Source organism: Pelodiscus sinensis, chromosome 1 (assembly GCF_052426305.1).
Source record: "Pelodiscus sinensis isolate ZL-2025 chromosome 1, ASM5242630v1, whole genome shotgun sequence".
In the NCBI taxonomy this organism is placed as follows: Eukaryota; Metazoa; Chordata; order Testudines; family Trionychidae; genus Pelodiscus; species Pelodiscus sinensis.
In genome coordinates this window covers 347,071,253-347,098,074 of record NC_143052.1, presented here as the reverse complement: position 1 = coordinate 347,098,074, position 26,822 = coordinate 347,071,253, and the positions used below count along the sequence as shown (strand labels likewise).

At 54.4% G+C, this 26,822-nt stretch overlaps 1 protein-coding gene across 2 annotated transcripts in view; it reads left to right on the top strand.

Annotated features, from left to right (window-relative positions):
* PDE2A (phosphodiesterase 2A) overlaps positions 1-26,822 on the top strand; it is a 348,564-nt gene that overhangs the window by 293,682 nt on the left and 28,060 nt on the right. For both annotated transcript variants that reach the window (XM_075919627.2, XM_075919628.2), the window contains 7 exons: positions 4,554-4,713; positions 5,531-5,583; positions 12,595-12,669; positions 13,785-13,826; positions 14,774-14,842; positions 23,061-23,191; positions 24,430-24,541. In XM_075919627.2, coding sequence (XP_075775742.1) covers positions 4,554-4,713; positions 5,531-5,583; positions 12,595-12,669; positions 13,785-13,826; positions 14,774-14,842; positions 23,061-23,191; positions 24,430-24,541 — 642 coding nt within the window. The remainder of the gene's footprint in view (positions 1-4,553; positions 4,714-5,530; positions 5,584-12,594; positions 12,670-13,784; positions 13,827-14,773; positions 14,843-23,060; positions 23,192-24,429; positions 24,542-26,822) is intronic.

Here is a 26,822-nt window from a genome sequence, read left to right as displayed (position 1 = left end):
ACAACTGATTTCCAAGAGTGCCCTGCCGAGGAATCAGTATGCAACCAAAATGGATGCTTTGCCGAAGTCTGGAAGTCTGCTGTCGATGTTGTTTTTGGAGTTCTTACAGACCAGGACGATGGCAAACGGAATCCCAACGGGGTTCTGGTTGTGACAGGAGATCACACCCATGATGGCCAAAGGTGAGCCAGGACATTTGCCAATTCTGGTTCTCCATTCACTGTAATTTGACACTGTGCTTTCCACTAGCTCCTAAGCTGAATAGCATCCTCTCAACATCTAACCCGAGTATGGTGGATCTAATCATCCCCATCAGCTGCCCCCAAGTACAGAGACTGTAATATCTAAAGGGAAAATCTATGAAGCCCAAAAAGGAGTTTCTATTTTAGGAGGGATTCATCAAAAGGGTCGTCAGAGGGTATTGGATTCCCAATAGCACAGAACCTGTCCTGCAAACTGAGGATCGGCCACTACCAGGAATGGTTTCTGACATTGTTAGAGTGTTAGGTTCTACCCAAACAGTAGTGAAACACTGCTCAGTGCTCGCTTTGAAGGAGGCATGAGTCTTTATGACTCTTGATTTGTCATGCTGTGAGGTTTGTTCCAATTTCAGCAGATGCCATTTGGGTTCACCTCTGCAGTGACCTTATTCCAGAGGACGATGTATGGCATTTTTGGAGAGAGAAGTTACTTTCTTTCCATCCCTTAATCCAGCCGAGTCTAGCATGTCATCCTAAAAAGGTTCAGAGACATGGACTTACTGTCAGCAGGAAGAAATGTCAATTCCATACTGTCTCAGTGACGCATACAGGATAGACAATTTCTTGGAGTGGTATATAACCAAATGTAGTAAAAGTCATTCGTGACACACAAGAGTCTAAAAACAAGCGCAAACTTCAGTCCTTCTTGGGATTGTACGAGTGCTATTCAAAGTTTGTACAGCAGTTTGCTACGAAAATAGATTGTTTTGCGCCATCTCCTGGAAAAGGATGCAAAGTTTGAGTGGCACGTAGTGTGTAAAAATAGCTTTGCCAATTAAATCATGCAATCTCCAGCCGCCCAGCTCATAGAAGCAAACAATTGTTGCAACAGATGCTTGTGAGTTCTTGATTCTGTCTTGACTCAGCTAAAAAAATGGATAACACGTTGCTACTGCATTTGATTCCAGAGCCCTGGCGGATCCAGAAAAAATCGTATTCCTTCTTTGAGCAAGAAGCTCTGGCGTGTTTCTGGGCAGTAAGACATTTCAGAACCTCTCTGCGGGGGATGAGATGTAGCTTAAGATCTGATCACAACCCTCTTTCAGCTCTATTCCCCATGAAAGGCTCTGGATGAATAATTCCAATAATTGCCAGATGGGCCATGTAACTAATGGACTTTGATTTCCAAACAGTGAGTCTTTCAGGAGCCACGCACATCATTGCAGACTGTCTGTCTCACCTGCCCTTATCAAGAGAGAAAGTCAATGAAGAGTTTGCCATTGCACCTAGCTCTGTTACAACTCGAGGAATGAGCACAGTCTCGGAGTGGGCCAGAGCCAGGAGGGATGATAAGGTACATTAGGACCTAAAGAGTCTCATAGTCATTGGATGGCCTTACCAGAGGATGCCATCCGCACTCTTGCCACTATGTTGAGATGTACCACTTGAGCTGTCCCTTGTCAATGAGTGCAAGCTGAGACTTGACCGTTTCCTTTTGCCTACGGTTCTGATGGAACAATTGCTGCATTAGGGTCATGAAGGACATGTGGGGAGGAGTCTAGCCAACAATTTGACAAGACTTCCAATGCACGGGGAGGAACAAGCAAGTTAACATAAGAACGGCCACACTGGGTCCGACCAAAGGTCCATCTAGCCCAGTATCCTGTCTTCCAACAGGTGCTCCAGAGGGAATGAACAGAACAGGGAACCATCAAGAGATCCCTCCCCTGTCACCCAGTCCCAGCCTCTGACAAACAGAGGCCAGGGACACCATTCCTGCTCATTCTGGTTAGTAGCCATGGTGGACCTGTCTTCCATGAATTTATCTGGCTTATTTTTGAATCTTGTTCCAGTTCTGGCCTTCATAACATCCTCTGGCAAGGAGTTCCCCAAGTTGAAGAGTTAATCCAAAAGGTCATGGTTTGTGCTGCCAGTGAAAAGTCAGAGAAAATCTTCAACATGCCTCTTGTCCCAGTTGACTATCTCAACACTCCATGGGAGAAACTGGCTCTCAACACAATGGGACCATTTTGAAGATCAGCCTGGTACACCATGGTTTCTCCTAGTCCTGGAAAACTATCATTCAAAGTGGCTGGACGTTCCATTCACTGGAAAGGTGACCTCTGAAACCTTGATTAAGTTCATGCCACCAGTTTCACCCAAGAAGGATTTCGCAAGGAGTTGACAACTGATAATCAAATGCAATTGACATCTGCTGAAATTCAACCCTGGCTCCCCAGCAATGGTATCAAGCACAAAAAGGTTTCTTTTTGTCACCTCAGAGTTAATGGTCTAGAGCAGTGTTTCTCAACTTTTTTTTTTTTAAAGTACCCCCTTTACAAAAAATAATAAAAGTCCCCACAGTACCTACAGTTTTCAGACACACAAAATGTTTTTCTACCATTGCCACACATTTGTTTAAACAACTTAATCGCAGCCGGGCGGGTGATTAAATGTTTGGGTGTAAAAAGTACAAAAATAATAAAATGCTGTAAAACGTAAAACAAAAATTCAGTGTTCTCCAAATTTCACTTGTGTTGACGTAACCCCCCAGACTTCTCTCGAGTACCTCTAGAACCACTCGTCTAGTGGAGGGAATGAACGGACTAGTGAAAGGAAGTTTGCAACTTGGTTGTAAGTGAGACCCTGATAAGGACCAACAACCGAGTATCGCTCTTTGAACTGTTAAGGGGATGCAAAGGCAATGCATAACTTACTGCCTGTGAAGGGCCTGCATGCTTCTCCCCCCCCCCACCCCCCCAATCAAATCCTGCAATGCAACTATTCGTGACTGTGTTGAGAAAGCACAGGAGAACTGCAGACTCCGTGGGGCTCAGACGAACGGTGCTACGCCATTTCAGACCAGCGGGTTCTGTTTATGCAAAGCTGTCGTTCGGAGTCAGAAGAAGGACTTTGGGGAGGTTCGTGTCCTTTGCAGATAACAGAAACCCGAGCGGACTCTGCTGGATTAAGGGATGGAAAGAAATGGGACATTTCAAGGTTGTCTGCCACTCCCCCGCCAGCCGCTGGAGAAGAGAATGCTGATTTCCACCTCGGAGCAGAGAGCACCAATGCCACCAATAGTGATGGTGGACAAGCTACTGCATCTGGGACTTGCCCCACTGCCCGTTTTCGTTCCGGCGTCTCCATGCATGAGAAATGTAAGGCAAAGGCAGCTGCCTAAAAGATTTGGAAACCCTACAGTTGGACTCAAGTCACAGTTTGGAAACGATTGTCTGAACTTTGACTGTGGTTATTTTGTTGGGGAAGGGTGGGTTGTATTTAGCTAGGAGCAGGTAATCACCCCCGTTGGCAAGTCTGCTTCTGGGTGGTTCCTGTAACTCTGAGTCCAGGAATGACAATGCTCAGGATGCCCCAGTGGAGAGCAACGGGCGGGTGGAGAAGGAGGAGAAGACGAATGTGAGCTCTGTGAAAGAGATGGCAATAAACGTGATCTTTGGTGGTTGTTTAGCTTCCCGAGTCTTCTGAGTTCCAGACCAAAAAACATCTCTTCTTCTGTGTGTGTGTGTGTGTGTGTGTGTGTGTGTGTGTGTGTGTGTGTGTGTGTGTGTGTGTCTGTCTGTCTGTCTGTCTGTCTCTGACTCCTAGCACAGTAAGGCTTGCTTTTGGTTGTGGACTCCAGGTGCTTCTTTGATAATGGTGGGTGTATTACAACAACAATTCAAGGAAGGAGACAACTGCCTTGGCTTATTATTTAAAAGGCACAATAGTAAAAAAAACTTGAAGGAGACTTTCTCTGTTTCCTTGGGCTATTTTCTCGTACGGGTTTTAATTCTCAGACCTGGCACAGCGCTTCCTGGCAAGGGGAATTCATCTCTCAGTCTCTGATCTAATTTTTAAGCTAAAGTGCCTCTGAGCTTGGTAGTATGTACACAGCACCTGTCCGTTCCTGGATCCCCAAAAGCTGGTTAACTTTTTGTGCCAGCTGCCTGGCTCTTTGGAAGGAGTCCATCCCTAGCCTCTTCCTCTTCCAAGTCCTCCAGACTGAGACCTGGAAGTTCCCCCAGGAGCTGGTTCTAGGTGGGTGCCGTGGCCTGAAACATGGACTTGTCCATGTGCAGGCTGATGGGCATGTGAATGGGACCTGTGCCGCGGGCAGGGAGGGGAAGGCTTACAAGGGGTCTGGGTCTTGACGCTGTTCTCTCTCCCGCTCCTTGTGACTAGGAAAGAGAACAGCTGGACCAAGCTCTGTCCGTAACCAGCTGTGCCTGGTGTGTGGTGCGCGGCATAGACCGCCTCGAGAATGGGAGGGAGGCAGAGTTATAGGAGAACGAGAAACCCCCTCTGCTGCTCCTACTGACCCTTGCCTGCCCCTTGGCATGTGCCGTGCAGATCCTGGTGGCGTACCGGCGTGTCCAAGCCCTCCAGAAGCTGCAGCCCTGGCCCCAGGTCAGCCTGTCCACCAGCTCTTCCCAGAATTCCCTGGCCAAGACCGAAAGGGCGGCGGATGGCGGCTACAGCGACCTGGACCGCAAGATACTGCAGCTGTGCGGTAAGGGGGGGGGGGCTCTCCCGAGCCCGAGAGGGGCCTCAGGGCAGATGGGGGCCAGCAGGCCATGCAGAATGGGACCCCCATATACGGGATCGTTGCCATTGGCACATGCTCCATCCAGGGACCCTGGAGCTATAGACAGGAACAAGGGCAGGCCCAGAGGAGTCACTGGAGCTGGTCTGGCCCAGCCCCTTTGTGCTATTCAGCCTCTAGAATAGGCAGGAAGGGGGAGGGAGGATGGACAGATGAAGTCCCAGAGACCTTTGCCCCATGGCACTTTCCCACCAGGGGCTGTCAGGTGGTTGGAGGCCCAGTCCAGCTCTGGGCCCTGCTTCCTGGCTCTGCCCCTGTGACTGGGAGACAGCAGGCGAGTTTTTGTCTCACTCTGTGCCTCAGTTTCCCCACATGTAAATGGGGACCCTGCCACTGAGCTGTCTCCTGGGGCAGAGGGGAGAATGAACGAAGATGTGCCCGGCTCTCTGTGGGGAAGCCTGACTCGGACTGGCAGCTCCCACCCTGGCACATGTAGGAGGACCAAGAACTGCCCAGCCTCTGGCCAGTGGGAGATGAATGATCGGGGAAGGGGGGGTGTCACCAGCAAGAGGAGGAGGAAGATGTACAGTGCAGGGGTTTCCGGACGAACTGACCTCCCAGGACAGCCTGTTCCCAGCCTGGTGAGCTGGCTCTGGCTGGGTTAGCTGCATTGCTACCTGGCCTCTGGAGCAGGCGCGGTGGGGTCTGTGTATTAGGAGCTGTTACTACCTCCCTCCCGCCAGCCCATCGCACCCGCTAACGCGCTCCCTTGTGGCTCTTGCAGGGGAGCTGTACGACCTCGACGCGGCCTCGCTCCAGCTCAAAGTCATTAACTATGTGAGTATCTGGGCCCTTTGCTTTGCCTTCCGGGGAGGGACTGTTCTGCCCACTCTGCCTCGCAGGGAAACCCAAGGCAGCCTTGCCCTCAGCCTCGCTGGGCCTGTGATAGGGACGTAACAGTGTAGTCGATTAACCGATAAGCAAGAGCTTATAGGTCAATGCTGTAGACTACATGCATTTCCCTCCCCCCCAGCCCTTGCCAGTAAATTTTTTAGCAGGCTGGCCAGCAGCCCGGCTCAGTCCTGGCTTGCGTCGGATCTCGGACCTACCCCTGCATTTCAATTGTATTAGGAGCCGGGCGGGCAGGCAGGCAGCTCAACTCAGTTCCAGCTCACACCAGGTCCAGGAGCTCAGACCCCCTGCCTAGACGGGGGCTGCTGCCACCCAATGCTGCTGCCTCTGTATCAGAGGCAGCAGCATGTGACAACAAGCAGCCGGTCCATGAGGGGAGCTGCTTTTTTTAAACTGGCTGCCCTTGCGGACCAGCAGGGCCGTAACAAGGGTGAGGCGAGTGAGGCACTTGCCTCGGGCACATAGCTGAGGGGGCACAGAAAAATAATATAGAAAACTAATTATTTTAAGACCGCGCCGCTTCCCTCCCCCACCCATTAGCATCGGCCGGCCCGCAGTTTACATGTCAGGCTGCATGTTGCCGCTCCGCGATCCAATAGTCACCAGCCCTGGCGGCCGCCCAGCACATCAGCTGCTTCCAAGCAGTGCAGGAGGCTGGACAACGGCTGAGCCACACCAAGTGCTGCCTTAAGCTGCCCTAGCGCAGTTCCCAGGCATGGGGTGCGGGGCTGGGAGAGAAGGGGTCAGATTGCCCTGCACAGAGGCAGAGGTGCAGGTGGAGAGGTGGAGGTGTCAGGCTGGGAGCCAAGACTTCTGGGTCTTGTCTCACCTTTGCCAGGGGAGTGGCTTAGCTCTTAGGGTATGTGATTAGAGCTGGGGGTCTGGGAGCTACGATCCCTGGGTTCCATGGGTCAGGGTCCAGGCCCTTAGCCTGTTGGAGTCACGGTTTCCCCTCCAAAAACTGGAGCCCATGCTGCTGAGCCGCCTGGGCCAGGTGCTTTGAATGTGCGACACAAACCCAGGGGACCAGGCAGTGACTGCGGCTTCTTGTGAAAGAAATTTGCATAAAGTAAAATGAATTAGGAACGACCTTCGAGCATCCAGGGGTCAGGAGAGACGATCCAATACGTCCATCTTATCAATAGAACACGAGGTGGCGAATCATATTCATTTCAATGCAATTATTGATGAGTTTGCCTCATTAAAAGCGCGCAAAGTACAATTATAAACACCTACCTAATAGGACCTGACACGAGGGGGCGCAATTTTATAGTCTTGCCTCAGGCGCAGAATTAGCTAGTTACGGCACCGCAGACCTGCTCCCGCCTGACACCCTGCGCTGCTGCCTCTGATCCAGAGGCATCCCCATGGAATGGCAGGGGGCTCCACAGGAGTGGGGCTGGCACAAACTGGCTGCCGACCCTGCCCCCAGGGACTACAGTCGATTAACTGATAAGAATTCATGAGCTTATTCGACTGGTCAATTAACCGCTATTTAACATCTCTAGCCCATGACTTAGCATCACCTGACTGTTCCTAGCGCTGTGCGGATGTTAGCCGTTCCCTGCAGAGCGTCTTGCACACAGGTGGGCTCTGCTGGGGCTGGACCGAGCAGGGGCGGTCGCAGCACAGCAGAATAAGCAGGAAGAGACAGTGGGGATGTTTTATTTATCCATGTTTCTACTGTGCTTATTGCCCTAGCGAAGGGCTGGGGTTGAGTGCCCAGGCCAGTCTCAGCAGCTTTGTTTAATTTACCGCCCCCCGGATCCCTGTTCTCACTCTTTTGTTTGCAAAGAAACCTCCCGGACAATGTCTGAAGTGGCATCACTAGGCTTCAGAGTGAACAAGCACAGCTCACACCTGTCTCTTCCCCTAGAAGGATTTAGTTCATGTGTGGGCACATTCTGAAGTTTTTCTTTGCTGAAGGGGCCTGCAGCTGTCTGACTTCGGTGCAGGGAGCTCGAGAGAGCTCTCACAAGCTGTCAGTTGGGGCCAGGCTGGGAGCAGCTGGGTGCTGGTGGCTGGAGCACTGGCAGTTTGTGGAGCAGAGCAGCTGGCATGCTGCTGGGGGCTGCTGGGTTGTGTACAGGGGCCCGGCACAGCGATGGCAGGGAGCTGCTTTGGTATTTGGGGGGGCCATGCTGCCCTGGAGAGGAATGAGGAGCTGGTTTAGCATTGGAGGACAATGTGTCAGGCACAGGGACCTGGCACAGTGGCTGGGAGGATGCCATATTGGGTTCAGGGAGCCCCTATGGCATTGGGAGCCACTGGGGGTATAGGGACCTGGCATGGTGTCTGGGGATGGGAGTGAGCCGGCCTGGCATTCGGACCAAGCTGGGTGCTAATGATGCTGAAGATAAATACCAATAACCCCCTGGTTATTCATGAACCTATCCAGCTCAGAGTGTCTCCTCCTGCTCCCCTAGATGCTCTCAGGAGATCTGGGGCCCTTTACTGTGCCTCGTAGCCATTACGTGGTGTTGCTGGGAGCTGTTTAACAGTGGCCAGGCTGCGCCCCAGAGGCAGCTGCATTCTTATGGTGTCGGGAGCCCACCCAGGACAAGGAGTGGTTGTCTCCACACTGCCGATGCCAGTCACGGCTGCCAGAAGTCAGCATGCAAACGGCTTCTGGGCTTGAACGAAAGGAGCAGGCCAGATGGCTCTGCAGGCACGGCTGGGGTCAGGCAAGGAGTGGAGCAGGTGGTGAGAGGCTGTGATTTGCCACAGGGGCTGCCCTAGGCCTGCGCTTGCCAGTTTCTTCCTTTGCAGTCGGAACCGATACTGTTGCAGGCTGCCCTGTAGTCACTGGCCAGCGTGAACTGGTGCAAAACAGGCTTCAGGGACAGAAAGAAGGGAAGCCAGTTACCACATTTGCAATGTGACATTTGAAGTGCGGCTGTTGTTTTAACGCCTCCCTCGGCCCTTCTTCGCTTTCGCTGAAGCGAGTGGTTCGAAGAATCCCCTGTGTGAGTCTCGGGGCTGGTGGCTGTTGTTAGGCAAGTCTGATCCCATTTCCTAAGAGACAAACCTGCAGCAAAGGGCGAGAGCAAAGAACAGCACCGAGAGAAAATGCAGCATCTGATGCGGGTGTTGACTTTTACTGCTGGAAAAACACAGGCCTGGCACATAGTCGTATCAGCCTCTCGGAGACCTGGCAGACTTGGCCCAGCATTGTGCTCTGGGGTGTTGCTTTTAGCTGCCTCTTTCTGGTCATAGGCTTGTAAACAGGATATAAACTACAGTAAAACTCCAATAGTCCGGCATCCAATTATACTGCACTCCTGATAGTCCGGTATCAAAATGGCAAGAGTCTAGTGAGTGAGCTTCGGCAAAAAATGGGTCACAAGACAACAGCGGCAGCAGCTGAACCGAGTGAAAAGGGTAAAAAAGGGTTAAAAAAACTATAACGTCACAGTATACTGTATATGGTATGTACAATAAAAAGGGTTAAGAACACTTTATATACGTATATAATGTATACAGTATATATATAATCTTATAGTACCTCCTGATAGTCCGGCATATCTGATAATCTGGCACCACCTAGGTCCCAAAGGTTCCGGATTATCGGAAGTCTACTGTACTAGCAAATTTACCCAGGCTGTGTCGAGACTGCAGGCTTCTTTCGGAAGAAGCTTTTCTGGAAGAGATCTTCCGGAAAAACTTCTTCTGAAAGAGAGCGTCTACACAGCAAAAGCGCAACAAAAAAGCGATCTGCTTTTTCGACAGATAGCGTCCACACTGAACGGACACACTCACATTTTAGCAGTTATTTACTGTGGATTGAATGGCCACTAGGGCACCTGTGCTTTTTCCTCTTTCCTCTTCTTTCGAAAGAACTCCCTCTTCCCCGTCCACACAAGCCTTTTCCCAAAAGAGCTTTTTCAGAAAAAGGCTTCTTCCTCATAGAATGAGGATTACCAATGTCGGGAAAACCCCTCTGTTCTTTCGATTTCCTTTTGAAAGAATGCAGTGTGGACGTAACTCAAGTTTTTCGGAAAAACTGCCATTTTTCTGAAAAAACTCTGTCATGTAGACATACCCTCAGCGTTGCTCGGGTCCTTAACTCAACTAAGGGTTGTTTTTTAAAATAGAAGGAAAATGTACATGCTTTGTACACAATTACATTTTTCAAAAATGCAGTGTTCTTTTTATGACGTTAATGTGTATTTGGGATTTCTTAAAAAAAGGGATTGTTAAAACTCTCCCATTTTTTTAATCATTTTTTAAAATCATAATTCCATCAAGTATATTTTTTTCTCTATCCCTATAAATGCTGATCACTCGCTATGTTTTAACAAAAAAGGGCTCTAGTCAATTTGGTTCCCAATAACATTTTCTTTTATTTTTCAAACCGTAAGCATTGATTTAGCTATGCCAAAACACAGCACTACTCCAAATTTCACCATTTCATCCCATTTCTATAAGGCATATTGAGACGTAATCCTATTCCAAATTCATCCTATTTTTCTGGCTCATCTTGATTCAACATTCACTTAGCTCTTTCAGAATTCACTCAATTATGTCAGTTTTGAGGACTGTACCTGCTTTGGGGATTCTGTCTCTCTTCTATTTGGTTTTCTGAGAAGCAATCCCATTCCTGGCACATCCCATTTTCCTGGCACAATCAAACCTCGACTTTGCTTTAAGTTATGATAAGAGGAAGCTGTAGACTGAATTTGGTGGTCCTAGCTCTTACCATGTAGGAGTTCTTGATCAAACAGACAAACTCTCTGAAATATATCGTAGATACAGTGTTGGCTGACTAAGCCACGCTGTGATTAGTCAGGAGGAAAAAGGAGGAGGAAAGAGGGACATCCCAGGGAAAGAAAATTGACTATAATAACAATGAGAACTTGTGAGTGGGAGGGAGTGATAGCTAAGGGTTAGAGCAAGGTGTGTTGGGAAGGGGGATTTGTATGTTCCCTCCCTTGCTCTGGGAGGAAGAACAGCCTAGGGGTTAGAGCAGGGATCAGGATTCCTGGGTTCTCATTCCTGGCCAAGTCACTGCTCTGTGCCTCAGTTTCTCCAGGCATACAATGGGCATAACAGTAGCACCCAGGGATGCCCTGAAGACGAGCTAGTGTCTGTGAGATTGTGGCTGGCATGTGTTACTAAGCGTGGATCCAGGAGCCAGATGGGAAAAAGGCTCTGAGCAGTGTCGGATTTCTGCATAAACTACAGCTGAGGACCTCACATTATGAGAGGCTTCCAAAAACAAAAAAATTACTAGTTTTTAGTTGCATCCTAGCCTATGTACCGGTCTAGATGCAAATGTAAAGTTTTATTATTTCTCTTTTCGTTGTCCTTTCCGTTAGAATAAACCACCTTTTTTTGGTAATGCTCTGCTAGATAAATTCATGGAGGTTAAGTCCATAAATGGCTATTAGCCAGGATGGGTAAGGAATGGTGGCCCTAGCCTCTGTTTGCCAGAGGGTGGAGAGGGATGGCAGGAGAGAGGTCGCTTGATCATTCCCTGTTCGATTCACTCCCTCTGGGGCATCTGGCACTGGCCACTGTCGGCAGACAGGACACTGGGCTGGATGGACCTTTGGTCTGACCCAGTGTGGTCGTTCTTCTGCGTGGGCGGCAAAGCGGTATGATCATTACACCCAGGCCGACGAGCCCCCGGGCCCAGGGAGCAAGGCTGGGGAGCACTAGCAGGAGGGGAAAAGAGAAACAGGCTCTGGGCAGGGGGGATTAGGGAGTAAAACCAGCGGTCAGACTAGGAGGGCCAGGCAGGCTCTTGCAGTAAAATCAGGGAGCGGCTGCTGCTCGTCTGTGTTTTGCCCTCTACCTCTGGATCCTCCCAGCACGCAGTTGGTGCTGGAAAAGCAGCCGGCAGGCGAACTGTTCCCTGGCAGGCTGCTGGCGCGTGTGCGCTGCTGGGTTAGCAGGGACATTGAAACCAGAGCCATGAGGGCTGGGCCAGCCGACAGCCCCAGCCTGGCTTCCAAGGGTAAGGTAGGAATGGTCAGAGTGAGCGTGGTGGCAGTGAAGGCTAGTGGGTAGAGCACTGAACCACCAGATAGGAGACCTGGGTTCTGCTCCCTGCTGGGTGCCTTGGGAAAGTCCGGTGCCTCAGTTTCCCCTCCCATGCTGGGTTTTTAGATTGCAGGCTCTTTGGGGCAGGGACAGTCTCCCACTATGTGTGTGTCCAGCACCAGGCACCATCCCACAGTGCTACTATAGTACCCTTAATAAGAAGGGCTGCGACGTGTCCCGGGCCTGTCCACGCAGACAAGTGCCACATGATCCCCTGCCCAGGGCCTCCCACGAGTTGACCTGGCAGACGGCCCGAGCGCTGAGACCGGTTCCCTGCTTCCAGCCCAGGCTGGCTGCTCAGAGAGCCCCATCCCCCACTGGGAGGAGGGCAGGCCCCTGGCAAGAGAGGGAGGCTCCAGCCATGGGGAAGGGGAGATGGGACCCAGTGCAGAGCGATCGAGCTGGGCTGCGTGGGCTCTCCGTTGGCACTAGAGTCAGAAGAGAAGCAGGGGCCGGTCCTGCTGTTGCCTGCATAGAGTGTGGAAAAGAGAATGAAAAAAAACACTTTCTGGCATCCTCGGCCCCTTTTTCTCTTGCTGTACGGGCCCAGCGCCTCGCCGCAGCCAGGCACAGCCCTTCTGGGGAACCAGGGTTCTGGGTTCTCGTCCACCCTCTGCCACTGACTCCCTGCCTGCCCGTGGGCAAGGCCCACAGCATGCCGTGCCTCAGTTTCCCCACCTGTAGCCAGTAAGTGGGGGAAGCCCCCCCCTCACCGGCTGCCTTTGTAAGTGCAAGTGCCAGGCCGTGCTGAGTTTGGCTGAGCTGAGCTGCGGGGAGCCGGCTGGGGGCAGGTCTGAGCGGGGCAGGCTGGCAGGTGGATCCCAGGGCTTGCTGCCTGCTCTAAATGGGGCCACTCGGCATCACTCACCACTGCCCCCCTCTCTCGCCCAGCTGAAGCAGGAGACCCAGTCCCCCTGCTGCTGCCTCCTGCTGGTCTCGGAGGACAACCACCAGCTCTTCTGCCAGGTGGGTGGTGCTGCATCCCCACGCGGACTGGGCCAGTTCCTGGGGGAGTCCGGGGGTCTCCCTAGGAACAGCCGCGGTGCAAGGAGACCCGGCTGCCCTGCATCCATTCATCCGCCCGCCCCTGTCCATGCTGCTCTGCTGACTGCAGCTTTCCTTCCCCTGCACTCCCAGCCTCCCTGTCACGTGGGGGCCGGATCCAGCAAGGCGCTCCCCTGCTGTCCCTGGGGTCAGTGCTCAGCACCCACAGCACTGGGTCTGCAGGGTCTCTCCGGGGAAGGGGCCTGACTGCCCCTCACACCTGTGTGGTACAGGAGGAGTGGAGGGGGGGCATGCTGGTGACCCTGGCAGAGGCACTGTGGAGCCACGCTGGTTTGAGTGGGAGGGGACCCAGGCCGGGTCCCCTGGCCGGTGACTTAGCCCGGTTCCCAGGGCACCTGAGATGCGCCTGACTCAGGGGAACAGAGCCAGCCAAAAACCAGCCCTTCCCACCCGTGACAAATTTTGAAATCAAAGAAAAAAAAGTCTCCTAAGGAGGGAGGGAGGGAAGGAAGGAAAGAAATGTGTTTGGGGGGAAGACAGAAATGTTTGGCTGGCTCCCCGGGCGCTGGGAGCTGGCTGCCCGATTTCACAGAGACAACTGCCCAGGGAGCCAGGGAGATGGGTAGCCCAGCGTGCCAGGAAGCGACAGAGTCTGTAGCCCCGGCTCTGCCTGCCAGGTGAGCTGGGGAGAAGCTGGGATCCCAAAAGGCGGCAGAAGGTGGAAGAGGTTCCCAACTGGAGTTTGCCAGGATCTGTCGACCCTGGTGTTGAAACTGACACGTTCCTGGTTTTGAAGACCTGGCCTTTCCGGATGGAAAACTGCCAGGAATTGCCAGGAATCCAGCTTCCTCCGCCCCACGGGTCCCGAGCTACAGGAAAGGTCCAAGTCAGAGTCCCAGCTCGGGGACACATTAATCAGCAGCCAAGCTCTGTCCTGCCCTGCACCTTGCTGCCTTTCCCTTGTGCCTTCCCTCCCTCACTGGCTCTCCCCCGTGCTCCTCTTCCGTGGGCTGGTTTTCCAGCGCGCCAGTTCCTCTGCTCCCTGGCCCTCACCGCTGTGTTTCTTGTTTCCTCAGGTCGTGGGAGATAAAGTACTGGATGAGGAGATCAGCTTCCCTGTAAGTCCTTACACGGGCTCTGTCCAGCAGCAAAGCTCGGCTCTGGAAATCCAGGCCCTCTGGGATTTGACTCAGCCCTGCTCCGGAGAGGGAGCTAGTGCACACCGTGACAGTCCTCATGCTTCTAGGCATGGCCAGCGCCCCAGCTGGGGTCAGGCAGGAATTCCCAGCATAGGGTGGCACATTTACAATGGGGAGGGGAGGGCGATGAGGACCCAGACACCACCCAGTGTGGACGTAGCTCCAGAGCTGAGGTCGGGCATTCGGCTCAGCCCCATCCTGAGCTGGGAGTCTACAAGCATTTTAGCCTTGGCCCTTCAATCTGACCCCAGCGGAGCCATTGGCTTCTCCAGCGAGGGCATCCCTGTGGCTTCTCACCAGAGACATGAGCCAGGGCCACTGACTGCCCCTGTTCTCGCTTGTTGATTGGTGGCATCCAGCGACACCAGCCAGCCAGTGAAAACATCCAGGGAGGAAGCACGTGCTGGTCTCCCAGGAGAGCAGCTGCAGTCAGGGGTGGGAGGGGCTGGATCCTGCTCCCCTCCTGGGCCACACGCAGGGAAGCCAAAACTCAGGCTGAGGTGAACCTGGGCCTGCCTCCGTCCTCGCCTTGTGAGTCTGGGACGACCCCTCCTCTTTCTCCAAGGTTTCCTTCAGGCAGACCCATTTTAAAGCCAGTCAGAACACATCTGGCGAACAGCCGGCAGCTACCATCCAGCTGCTGGGGAACACACATCGCCAGATGTTACAGTCCAGATGTTCAGCCCCAGTGTCAATGGAGCTGCCTCATAAATTGTCCTTTTGGCCTTGCCGCCACCCTAGACATCCAGCCAACAGGCAGAACCATCCTGTCCTGGGAATATCCCTTCTTGTTCCCCAAGGGGAGGGGGGCAATCAATCGGGCTAGCCAAAAAGGAGGCTCCTGATGCGCGTCTCTTTGCCTGCAGCTGACGTTTGGGCGTCTGGGGAAGGTGGTGGAGGAGAAGAAATCCATCACCCTACAGGACATCAGCATGGTACGTACCTGGGGTTGCCCCAGGCTTGGGGCCCAAGCGCAAAGGCCCCAATGGGAGCCTCGAGCGGACACGCGGGAGGATATACTCCGTCGTTAAGGCAGGGGTGGGCAATTATGGCCCGTGGATCCCAAGCCTTTGAATCTGGCCCCTCCCGCCCCTGTGGGCTCGGAGCAACTCCATGCCACTCAAAGCAGCTGGATGCTCCATGTGACTCTCTGCACGGTGCATGGGTGGGAGAGTTTGCACACTGTTCCTGCCCCCAGCACAATCTCTCCGCTTCTATAGGCTGGAAAGTGGCCAATGGGAGCTGAGAAATTGTGCCGGGGGTGGGGCAGCGCTCAAAGCCTCCCGCCTTGCCCTCGCAGTGCAGGGAGCCACATGGAACAGCCCACTGCTCTGAGCGGTCTGGGATTGCTGGCAGGCAGGGAAGTCTGCCTGAGGGTCCTGCTGGGCTGCTGGCTGGGAGCTGCTTAGGTAAGAGCCTCATGATCTGAGCCTGCCTCTGGCACCCCACCCTCTCCTGTGCCCCATCTCCCTCCCAGACCCTTCACCTGCTCCTACGTCCCTCCCCCAGGCCAGAATCCTCTCCTGCATCCACACCCGCTCCCGGACCCTGCACCCCAGTCCCTTACCCCAAGCTCCCTTCTGCACCCAACCTCCACCCCAAGCCCTGCACCTGCTCCATAGAAAAGTGCAGCCCTTGACCACGTACCAAAAACTTGGAGTGGCCCTCCGTCAAAACTTATTGCCCAGCCCTGCTCTAGGGCAGCCGCTCTTGGATGCTGCCATGCTGGGCCCAGTATCAATGCAAGTGACCAACAGATCCTGGCATTGTCACTGCGGAGTCTGAGCCCTGGGGGGGGATAGGAGAGGGCTGAGCATGTAGGAACCTCTCTCTCAGCCGCCGGCCAGTCTCCAGAGCCTGCCTTGTCCTCACTCAATAGCTGATCATGTGCGGGTGCTCCGACACCAGGGTGAGGAGCACAGCGTAAGGAGCAGGATAGCAGCCAGGCCAGTGGTAGAGAAGTGGCAGAATTTTCCCATGCAGGCCTGAGCCACATAATGGTCACTTTGCGGCACATGGCTTGGTGCCTGGCCCTGGCTGCCGGGCTGTCCAAGGACATGCTGCTGCCGGGGTGGAAGGAACAGTTGGAGGCCCTGGATTAGCTCCGTCACTGCCGGAATAGCTCAGAGATAGCTGGATGGAGGGGCCCGTGTGTTCCTCTCTTCTGTCGGAGGGCTCAGCAGAACCACAGCTGCAGAGAGATTGTCACCGACCCTCACATGTTGTTATAGTGACACCATCGGAGCAGTTCTCCCAACACCCCCACTGGGTAGGAGTGTCAGACGATCACCCAGAAAGTGTGTGTGTCCAGGGCCAGGTCTGCAGAGCATGCCAGGCAGCTGCGTCACAGGGGCTCAGTCTAGCGGTACCTTCCAGCAGGACACACACGTTTTTTAGTATCCCTGCCCTGCACTAAGTGAGTCAAAGGACCAGCTGATGAGGGGATGCCACTGTCTTCTATTGGGTGGAATCGGAACTGCCCCATACAGCTAACAGCTAAAGGTGAGTCTCTTGGCTCAAGTGAAAGGGTCCTGCTTTTGGAGCAGGGAGATCTAAGCGGTGTCTCCGAGTTGTCCTGAGCAGCTGTGGTGCACCTCAAAGCAATAACAGTGCACCACTAGGGGAGCGTGGTATTGTTCCAGAATCAACACAGTTATCCTAGTTGGGCAAACTGAGGCATGGGGAGGGGAGATGATTTGCCCAAGATGATACAGAGACTCAGTGACCGATCTGGGCACAGATCCCAGGCACCCTGACTCTCAGTTCAGCGCCCCATCTTCCAGACCATGCTGTAATCAGGGAGGCATCTCTGAGCAGGTATGTTTCTAGTGGGGTCCCACAGGGACTGGAGCGTGGTTCAGTATTTTTCTCGGTGACCTAGAGAAAAATAAAAAAATAATCATTGATAGGATTTGCCGATGACTTGGAGGGGGAAGGGGAAATTTCGAACAGGACAGATCACTAAGGCAGAATGACCTGGGCCCCTTGATAATCTGGGTGCAAGCAAACCACATGCATTTCTGTGCGACCCAAGAGAGTTATACACCTGAGTACTGGCTTAGTACTTGTATTTCAAAGGGTGGCTCCTGGAGTAACAGCCACACAAGAGCCAGCCAGCATGTCTGGGAAAGGTCAGCCAGGTGGATGGGCCCACCAAAAAATATTCAACAGACAAGGAAGCATGGGAGGTACCAACTACGCTGAATGGACCTTCCTGCCAATCTTCAATCTGGCATCCACGAGCAAAGAACCAAGTCATGCATGGTCAGGAGACTCGCTCATGCGACACCAAACTCCATCTTGGAATAGGCCAATGAGAACAATGGGATTCTCTCCACGTGGCCGAGGGTCTAGAAATCCTGCTTCTTCTCTGGGGAGGATCTTTGCTATGTACTGAAACTTGGACCAAAGGACCGATGGCCCATGCTAACAACAAAGATACTCCAGACTCTTGACTTACACCAGCAGTTTATTTCATCCCTGCTACAAGCCTGCACCAAGAACTTGGCAGCTGGTGTATATATTTTGAGAGCTTCAACAGTTCGATTTCTTTTATTTCTTTCTTTTTATGAATATATTTTTAGATGTTAGATTTTAAAGGTAGGGTTGCCAGATAGTTTCACCAAAAATACCAAACACGGCGGGGAAAAATTGGTTGAGCAAAAAACAGGGACCAAAGTTGTTGAGCAAAAAGAAAAAAAAATCCTTTAAATTCTTCCACACTCTGGAAGAATGTCCCAAGCAGCCTTCTGGCCAAGTACATGCCCAGTATTTTCTGGGTTTTTTTGTTTTGTTTTGTTTTGTTTTTTTACCAGACAGAGACCGCAAATACCGGCCTAACCAGTCCAATACCAGACACCTGACAGCCCTATCTAAAGGTCTGGCCATCAGCGTGATTTCTGGGTAAGGTCTACATTACAAATTGACCTGGAAATGTGGCTGGTCTTTTGGGATCAGAACAACTTATTTGGTAAGATTGTTTTTCACAACTTCTCCTCCTAAGGAGTGGTGCTGGTGGTGGCCCAAGAGAACTGGAGGCTGTGTCTAGACTGGCAAGTTTTTCCGCAAAATCATGTGATTTTGCGGAAAAACTTGCCAGCTGTCTACACTGGCCATTTGAATTTCTGCAAGAACACTGACGATCTCATGGAAGATCGTCAGTGTTCTTGCGGAAATACTGTGCTGCTCCCGTTCGGGCAAAAGCCCTCTTGCGCAAATCATTTGCGCAAGAGGGCCAATGTAAACAGCACAGTACTATTTTCCGCAAAAAAGCCCCCATCGCGAAAATGGCGATCGGGACTTTTTTGCGGAAAAGCGTCCGTGGCCAATCTAGACGCGGTTTTCCAAAAATGCTTTTAACGGAAAACTTTTCCGTTAAAAGCATTTTCGGAAAATCATGCCAGTGTAGACGTAGCCGTAGTGTCTCAGGGAATTGCTTGTCTGGCTGCTGGATAGCCAGCATGGTGCTCTTTGCGGCAGGTTTGGTGCCTTATAGTGGAGCGCCCCCAGTGTTGAACTTTCAGTAGCCCAGTCTTTAAGCAGTTGGCCCTGGATTGATGCTCCTCGATAGTGTCTCCTTAGCCACATTCCCAAGTCAATGTATAGCTTACAGTCTTACCCCGAAATCACGCCATCGACAGTCCTTTAGAATCTAATAGTGGTTCCCAAACTTTTTGGCATCACCACCACCCCCCAAAACTTGTTGAGCAAAAACTTGGGGGGCAATTGATGGGGAAGCCTGAGTATCTCATGTCCCCCCTGGAATTTCTTCATGCCTCCCAGGGGGGCACACCCCCCAATTTGGGAACCCATGATCTAAGAGAAACCTGGTAACTGGCCGCTCCGGTGTGTTTCATTTACCAGCTCCCTGGCCATGGAGCCTTGTGGCTCCCATTCACTCCGGTTCGCTGCTTGAAGCCAAGGGGAGCCATGGGATGGGATGGGCTGCTGCTTCCCGCGGCTCCCCTTGGCTGCAAACGGCAAACCGGAGCCAATGGGAGTCGCGAGGCTCCGTAGCCACAGCACCAGTAAGTAAACACACCGGAGCGGCCAGTTAGCAAGTTTCTCAAAGTGGCTTCGCGGACCCCTTGGAGACACACTGGTCTCAGGGGTTATTTAGAAAAAGAAAGGGAAGAGTTAACACTGTTAAAGGGATCCAACCCAGACAACGATTGCTGAGGTCTCGGTGCAGGATGTCGCAGTGATGGAACCAACTGCTGGCTCAAGCCAAGTCTTTGGGGTACCTCCGTGGCTGGGATGGGTCGTTCAGTCGTGAGAATGGCCAGGGAAGGAACAGAAACAGGGAATCAACAAGTGATTCCCCCTCCCCTCCCGTCGCCCATTCCCAGCTTCTGGCAAACAGAGGCCAGGGACACGCTGGCTATTAGCCATTGGTGGACTCCCCCTCCAGTCCTTTGTTTAGCGCGTCAGCGTGTAGCAAAGTTCCTCCAGAGGGGAGAAGCAAATGGGAGGGTTTCCAGGGCCTTTTATATCTTCTGCCATGTAGAGGGAAGCCCCTTGTTCTTGCTATGGAACACAGCAACAAGATGGAGTTTGGAGTCCCCTGGGCAAGTCATATGTCCATGAACAACTCCTCTCTTTACAGTGTGGCAAGGGCCCCTCCTACCCAGCCACCACTGGGCAGGCCTCTCACACCTAACCCCAGAGTTTGGGTTTTGCAGCAGGTCTCTGTGGTAGGGAGCTATGTCTCCTCAGACTCCCTCCCTCGCTAGCTACCTCCGCCTAACGCTGTTACAGAACGTTCTCTCAAACGTCTTCCTCTCTGTCTCCCCACCACCTCCCTTCCATCCTCTCACCCTTCTCCCCAGCTTCCAACTGCTGAGGCTTTTAAAGGCCCTCAGCCAGCCAGCAGAGAAGTCAGCTGGCCCCAGTCTGCCTAAGCCCGCTCCCTCCCAGCTGCGTCTAATTGGCCTGCAGTTCTCTGCTTCTACTTAGTTTTTTTTTACCCTTTTGGGCTGCCTTTTTCCCTCTCTGCAGCAGCTCCCTGGCCTGACCCTACCACAACAGGTCCAAGCCAATGCCCCCAGGGTTGTCTAAACGCTCCGGCTGTGTCTACATTGGCAAATCTTGCCATCTGTCTACACTGGCTGCGAGTATTTGCACAAGAACACTGACGTTCTACTGTATGAAATACTTGCGCAAATACTCTGACGCTCCTGCTCAGGGATAAGTCCACTTGCGCAAGTGTTCTTGCGCAAGAGGCCAGTGTAGACAGGTAACATCAATTTCTTGCACAAGAAAGCCCAATGGCTAAAATGGCCATCGGAGCTTTCTTACGCAAGAGAGCGTCTACACTGGCCCGAATGCTTTTGCGCAAAGGCACATGCCAGTATAGACGCTCTCTTACTCAAATACTCTAACACAAAAACCCTTGCATTTAGAGTATTTACACTAAACCTTGCCACTCTAGACGTAGCCTCCCAGGAAAGCCCATCAGATGTGGACTGGCACTTCCCCAGGTCCAGTGTCAGTCAAGTACTTCTGCCGACTGGAATAGACGCTTCTCCATACGTTGGCCGGAGCGCCCTCCTCTTAGTGCTTCCCAAAAGCAAACGTCTGAAATCCAAGCACAGAGCCAGTCCTCATCACTCCATATCCACCTGGGAAACATGCATTCCGGTGGCATAATCACACCCAGCAAATGACACGCTCCTCCTTGACCCCTGTAGTGTATGCGATTAGCTTCACACATGCAAACACGGCTGATTTGTAGGTTCCTCTTCCAGTCAAATCACGTCGCACCTGCCTGGTCCTCCTGCTCTCTGTTCAGTACGGAAGGGCTTGGCGTCTTTGGGTGTTTTAAAGACTAGAATCAGCAATGCCCGTCCCCTCTTGGGCAGGGCCAGTCACGTGCTGCGCCTCGCGGGCTCTGGCACGGCCAAGATAAGCATTTGGTTTCTGCCCTCGGCAGCCCCCGCAGTGCTGGAGCTAAGCAATTCTAAACAGAAAGGCCATGTGGTCCAGCAGTTGCAGAGGGTAAAACAGCTGTTTGGATTGACTCCCAGCAGTAAATCCTACAGAAGGTGATGGAGTAACAGGCTGTGGAAAGTTTGCTCCCCAGACGCCTTTCTCATTGCTCCTCTTTCTCCTTGAGAAGCCATTTGTGACAGATCTACGTTGCAGGACCTCCCCATGGCAGCAGCACCGGGAACAGACTGTTCCTCTCGTCCCCATGACCCAGACACTCCGAGCGAGGCTAGAGATGGGGATCAGAGGCAGCTGCCGCCGCCTGGCTGTTATCATCGGGTGGCGGCTCAGCCATCTATGTGGGTTGAATTAATAATGTTAATGCCTAGCTCTTGCCTAGAGCACCGTCCTCCACAGAACGCAAAAGGCTTTAGTAGCATCACCGCTGTTCTAGAGATGGGGAAACTGAGGCACGGGGCAGGGAGGTGACTTGCCGAGGGTCACCCGGCCAGTCAGTGTCCCCAGTGCAGTGCTGTGTCCTCCAGGCCACGCTGCCTTCCAGTTAGGGCATCGGTTCTCAAACTGGGCTTGTAATCAGGGGTCATAACATCCCGGATCCTTTCCCTGTTGCTAACTGGGCAGGTGATTCCCGCCGGACGGGGGGAGACACAGTCACACGTGTAGCTAGTGTGTTGCCATGGCTGTGGTTCATAGCACCTAACTCCTGCACCTTTCCTCAGCTTGTGCTCAGCTGCAGTGGGAGGGGCGGGCAGCCGGGCAGGTTAGAGGGGGACATGCCTCCCCTTCTGGAGCTCCCTGAGCCTCCCCCACTGCCATTTCGGAGGGCGGGGGGCTGCAGCCGCACACACTGGGTCCCTCTTGCTTTTCCTGCTTCCTGATTTCAGTGACTAGGGAGTGATGGAAACAAGCCCAGCCCGCCACATCCCTCCTCTGCCCTCCCCTGGGCAGCCCGGAGCGAGTGAATGCAGCAGGGTGGCACTTTCTCCTCCCTCCCTAGTCAGAGGAAGCAGGAAACGCAACAAGGACCAGGTATGGGCGGCTGCAGCCTCCCTGGCCCCCAAAATGGAGGCCTTGACCCCCGCACTTGCCCCTACACTCCCCAGGCCCCTGCCCCAAGCTCCCTTCCCTGAATCCTGCATCCCCAATCCCCCTGGCTCTGAGTCCCCCCACACTCCCAACCCTCTGCCCTAAGCCCATCCTCATACTCCCCAACCCTGGCTCCTGCACCCCAAGCCCCCTGCCCTAACTCCTGCATCCCCCACACCACAACCCTTTGCCCTGAGGCTCCCGCACCCCACCCCACACTTACATTTCTTACAGCTAGTGTAGCGCAGCTCCCACCGCCCCGCGCTAAGGCCCTCCCCAAGGAGGGGCAGGTTGTGATGGGACAGGACCTGTTCGAAATATCAGCTCCTTCTACTGAGGAGCAGAGGGGTTATTTGAACTCAGAGTGGGGCACTGGGGCGACCGCTGCTGGAATCCTGGGCCAGGTCCGCCCCACACAATTCAAGACGGAGGTTGATAAATTAGAGAAGTGGTCTCATCTGGCCATGGGATCGCTCCATAAATCCAGTGCCCTCCCGCTCCCCATGTCCCACCATCACCCTGTGAGACCCTCCCACACCCCACGTCACGACCAGCACCCTCTGAGACCCTCCCCTGCCCCACAGCCCAACCATCACCCTGTGAGACCCTCCCACGCCCCACGTCATGACCAGCACCCTCTGAGACCCTCCCCTGCCCCACAGTCCAACCATCACCCTGTGAGACCCTCCCACGCCCCATATCACGACCAGCAACCTGTGAGACCCTCCCCTGCCCCACATCCCAACCATCACCCTCTGAGATCCTCCCCTGCCCCACATCCCGACCAGCACCCTGTGAGCCCCTCCCGCACCCCACGTCCCGACGAGCTCCCTGTGAGACCCTCCCACACCCCACATCCCAACCATCACCCTGTGAGACCCTCCCACACCCCACATCCCGACCAGCACCCTGTGAGACCCTCCTACACCCCACATCCCAACCAGCACCCTGTGAGACCCTCCTACACCCCACATCCCAACCAGCACCCTGTGAGACCCTCCCCTGCTCCACAGCCTGACTCTCACCCCCTCCTGTGGCCCAGGTCCCAACCTTCACCCCCATATGCCCCTCCTGTGCCCCACATCCTGACCCTCACCCCGTCTGATTGTCTCTCCCCAGGAGGAACACAAGCAGCTTCACAACATGCTGGGATTCGAGGTGACCTCCATGCTGTGCGTGCCGGTCATTAGCCGGGCCACCTCCCAGGTGGTGGCCTTAGCCTGCGCGTTCAACAAGCTGGGAGGAGAGAGGTGAGTCGGCAGCTCGGGCACGCAGCTCCCTGGGCACTAGCCCTGCACTGACGGTGCCTCTGCTCCTCCCGGCTGGGCTGGGGCCTGTGGCTTTGCCTTTGCTCCATTTGGAATAGTGTTGTGTTGAGCTGCCTGTGCCAGTAACCACCCAAGGGGAAGGAATCATGCCCAGGGCCTTTACTGCCTGGTGCTTGGCACTAACAGTCCCTCTCGTTTTTAATATCCATGTGCAGAATAATGTTTGTTCCATGCACCAAAGCAGGGGCAGGTGTGCACCACCCACAGAAACACACGCTGCCGGCTGTGGGCATTCTGGGAGCTCTGCTAATCTGCTGGGCGGCATTTGAATCTCTCCTGCGCAGCCGCCCAAATGCTCAGCTTCCAGGGAACACTGCGTGGCCCCAGGTGGGTGTAGGAAGGGGGAAGGGCTCTGCTGATGATCTAAGCCTGCAGCGTCCCTGCAAGGGCCGAGCCAGGTGCCCGCTCCCATTAAAGGCGCAGGGAAGCACCTCCCTAACCCACAGGTGCAGATGCCCCTCGCTGGGTAATTCACATCGTGAGACTCGGATTCGGAGCTGAATACGAACAGAGTAAAGTCCCACCCTCGCCGCTGGGCTGGCTGGCCCTGTGCCCAGCTCGCCCGACCTTTGCCAGCCTCCTATTCAGCTGCCCTGAACTCTCCTTTCCTGAGCCCCCCAGTATCCCACTGACGTTCCCTGGATGCATTCGGCATCACTGCTGGAGACGGCGTGTGGAGGCCGGGATTGTGGGAAGGGGGCAGGGCAGATGAGGGCAAATCCCAGCTGACCTGGGGCCTGGCAGAACATATGGGACATCCTCGAGGTACCTGGGCTGGGCAGAACCAGCCTGCAACAGCGAGGGAAGGGCTGGGGGGCTTTGGTCCCGGCCCTGCATTCTGCCGCATAGTAATCTTCCCCCCCACCCGGCTGCAAGATGGGTCAGTAGCCTCACTCCTGGTCAACACATGGGGAAACTGAGGCATGGCCGCAGGGAGAGCAGGCACACATGCCAGTGTCTCTGGCGATTGGTGCCCGGATCACATCACATATAAGGGACCTGCCGGCGCCTTCACCCAGAGCAGAGGCTGCACAGGGATGGCCTGGCCTTGGAGCAGCACGTTGCATAGGCCCCCTGGGACACAGCGGCCACGTCCCACCCCAGAGGTGGCTGCATGTCAGCAAGGTGGAGCTGACCGCGCCGTTCCTCTCGCTTCTCAGCTACACGGAGGCCGACGAGCACAGGATCCAGCACTGCTTCTGCTACACCTCCACCGTCCTGACCAGCACGCTGGCCTTCCAGAAGGAGCAGAAATTGAAGTGCGAGTGCCAGGTAAGGGGGCCGCTCAGCTGCAGGGTGGAACGGGCTGTGCCAGGCGCAGGTTGGGGCGGGGCTGGGATGAGCATCCACGCTTCACAGAGCATCGCGCGGCAGTCCTGGATCACCCCAGCACTGAGAGACAGGATGGGGCAAGACAGACATTGGAAAGGAGGTTGAACAGCCCGCAGCAGGCTGGGCCCCTACCCTCCGCCCCCTGCCAGCACAGGCTGGACCCACAGAGCAGGCCTCGCCAACTTCAATGAAGGGAGTAACTCCGCCGGCTGGTAGCAGTAGCTGGTTGTTACCCGCCACGGGGGCCCACTCCGAGAGGGGGATGTGACCGGCACTGCCAGCCTGCTACACTGAGGAGGGCTGTCTGAACACAGGGTCCCCTCTGTGAACCCCCCCCCCCAGGTGGAAAGGGCTGTCGGGCTGTCTCTGGCATTGTCATGGGGCAGGGCCTGTAGTGTGCCCCCCCATCCCCACCTGGAGGCCAGGGAGAAGAGCGAGTCACTGGGTCGTCGGGAGAACGTTTCACGCGTCTCGGTGTAAACTCAAGGCTGATCGGCCAGGAAAGGCAGGGGCAGTCCCATGTTTCAGGGGATCCCCATCCTGACAGTTGGGAGCTACCAAGGCTGGACCTGTGGGATTACCCACGTTGGGTACCCCAGTTATCTGTACACTGCCCTTGGCTGTAAGCACCTTGCAGACACAAATAGCTTAAAGTTCCCAGCCCCCCTGTGAGGTAGGGAAACCTCAGCCCAGTTTACAGCTGAGGAAACTGAGGCACAGAGGAAGAGGCAACTTGCCCTGCATGCCTTTAGGGTAGATCCAGCCCCTCTCTGATCCACCCTCTCTGACCTGTCCCTCGGCCAGATCTCTGGGCTGTGCCCTCGGCCTGTCAGCCAGGCGACTTGGCTTTTTCCTCCGCTGGTGTCACCCTCCCCGTCCACATCCCGATCCATCCAGCTCTGACCTGGCTTGGCACCCATAGGAGATGAGTCAGTACCACGCTGTGTAGCCCTGCCGCCCCTCCCCCCTCATGGGGCCCGACACACCACTAATTACATCGCCTGTCGTTCAGCCCCCGAGCCCGCCCCAGCCTGCTGCTCTGACAATGCTAATCAGGCTGGGAGGGACGAGTCCAGAGCCCAAGCTGCCATGCCTGGCTAAATGGGCCACGTGGATCTGAATCGCCAGGGCCCTGGGAGGTGACACTGAGCTGGCAGGGGCAGGACAGGCAGCAGGGGCCTCGCTCCGCCCACAGGGTGCAGAGAAGCTGGGGGATGCCCTGGCAACACCATTGTCTGCTTACTGTCCGCAGGAGGCCCTTGGCGCTGGGGTAGGCTCACAATAGCTCACTGGTCCCGTGCCAGGGGTGCAGGCCCCTGGGCACCTGTGGCATCCTGCGCAGGCAGTAAAACACAGACCTGCCAGCGAGAGCCAGACGTGAATCACCCGCTCTTAGTGCAGGTGGTGGGGCTAGGCCTCTGCTCAGGACACCAGCCACTAAAGAACGACCTGTCCTAGTCACAGCAATAGAAAGCAGGAGTCCATACACACAACGGCACCATCCAGTAGGGGGCAGCACTCTATACACACAATGGCACCATCCAGTAGGGGGCAGTAGTCCATACACACAACGGCACCATCCAGCAGGGGGAAGCAGTCCATACACATAATGGCACCATCCAGCAGGGGGCAGCAGTCCATACGCACATCAGCACCATCCAGCATGGGGCAGCAGTCCATACACATAATGGCACCATCCAGTAGGGGGCAGTAGTCCATACACACAATGGCACCATCCAGTAGGGGGCAGTAGTCCATACACACAATGGCACCATCCAGCAGGGGACAGCAGTCCATACACACAACGGCACCATCCAGTAGGGGGCAGTAGTCCATACACACAATGGCACCATCCAGCAGGGGGCAGCAGTCCATACACATAATGGCAGCAGTCCATACACACAATGGCACCATCCAGTAGGGGGCAGCAGTCCATACACATAATGGCAGCAGTATGGCAGCAGTCCATACACACAATGGCACCATCCAGCAGGGGGCAGCAGTCCATACACATAATGGCAGCAGTCCATACACACAATGGCACCATCCAGCAGGGGGAAGCAGTCCATACACATAATGGCAGCAGTCCATATGCATATCAGCACCATCCAGCAGGGGGCAGCAGGCCATATACAGAGTGGCACCATGCAGCAGGGGCAGCAGTCCATATGCACATTGGCACCATCCAGCAGGGGGCAGCCGTCCATACACACAGGGGGCA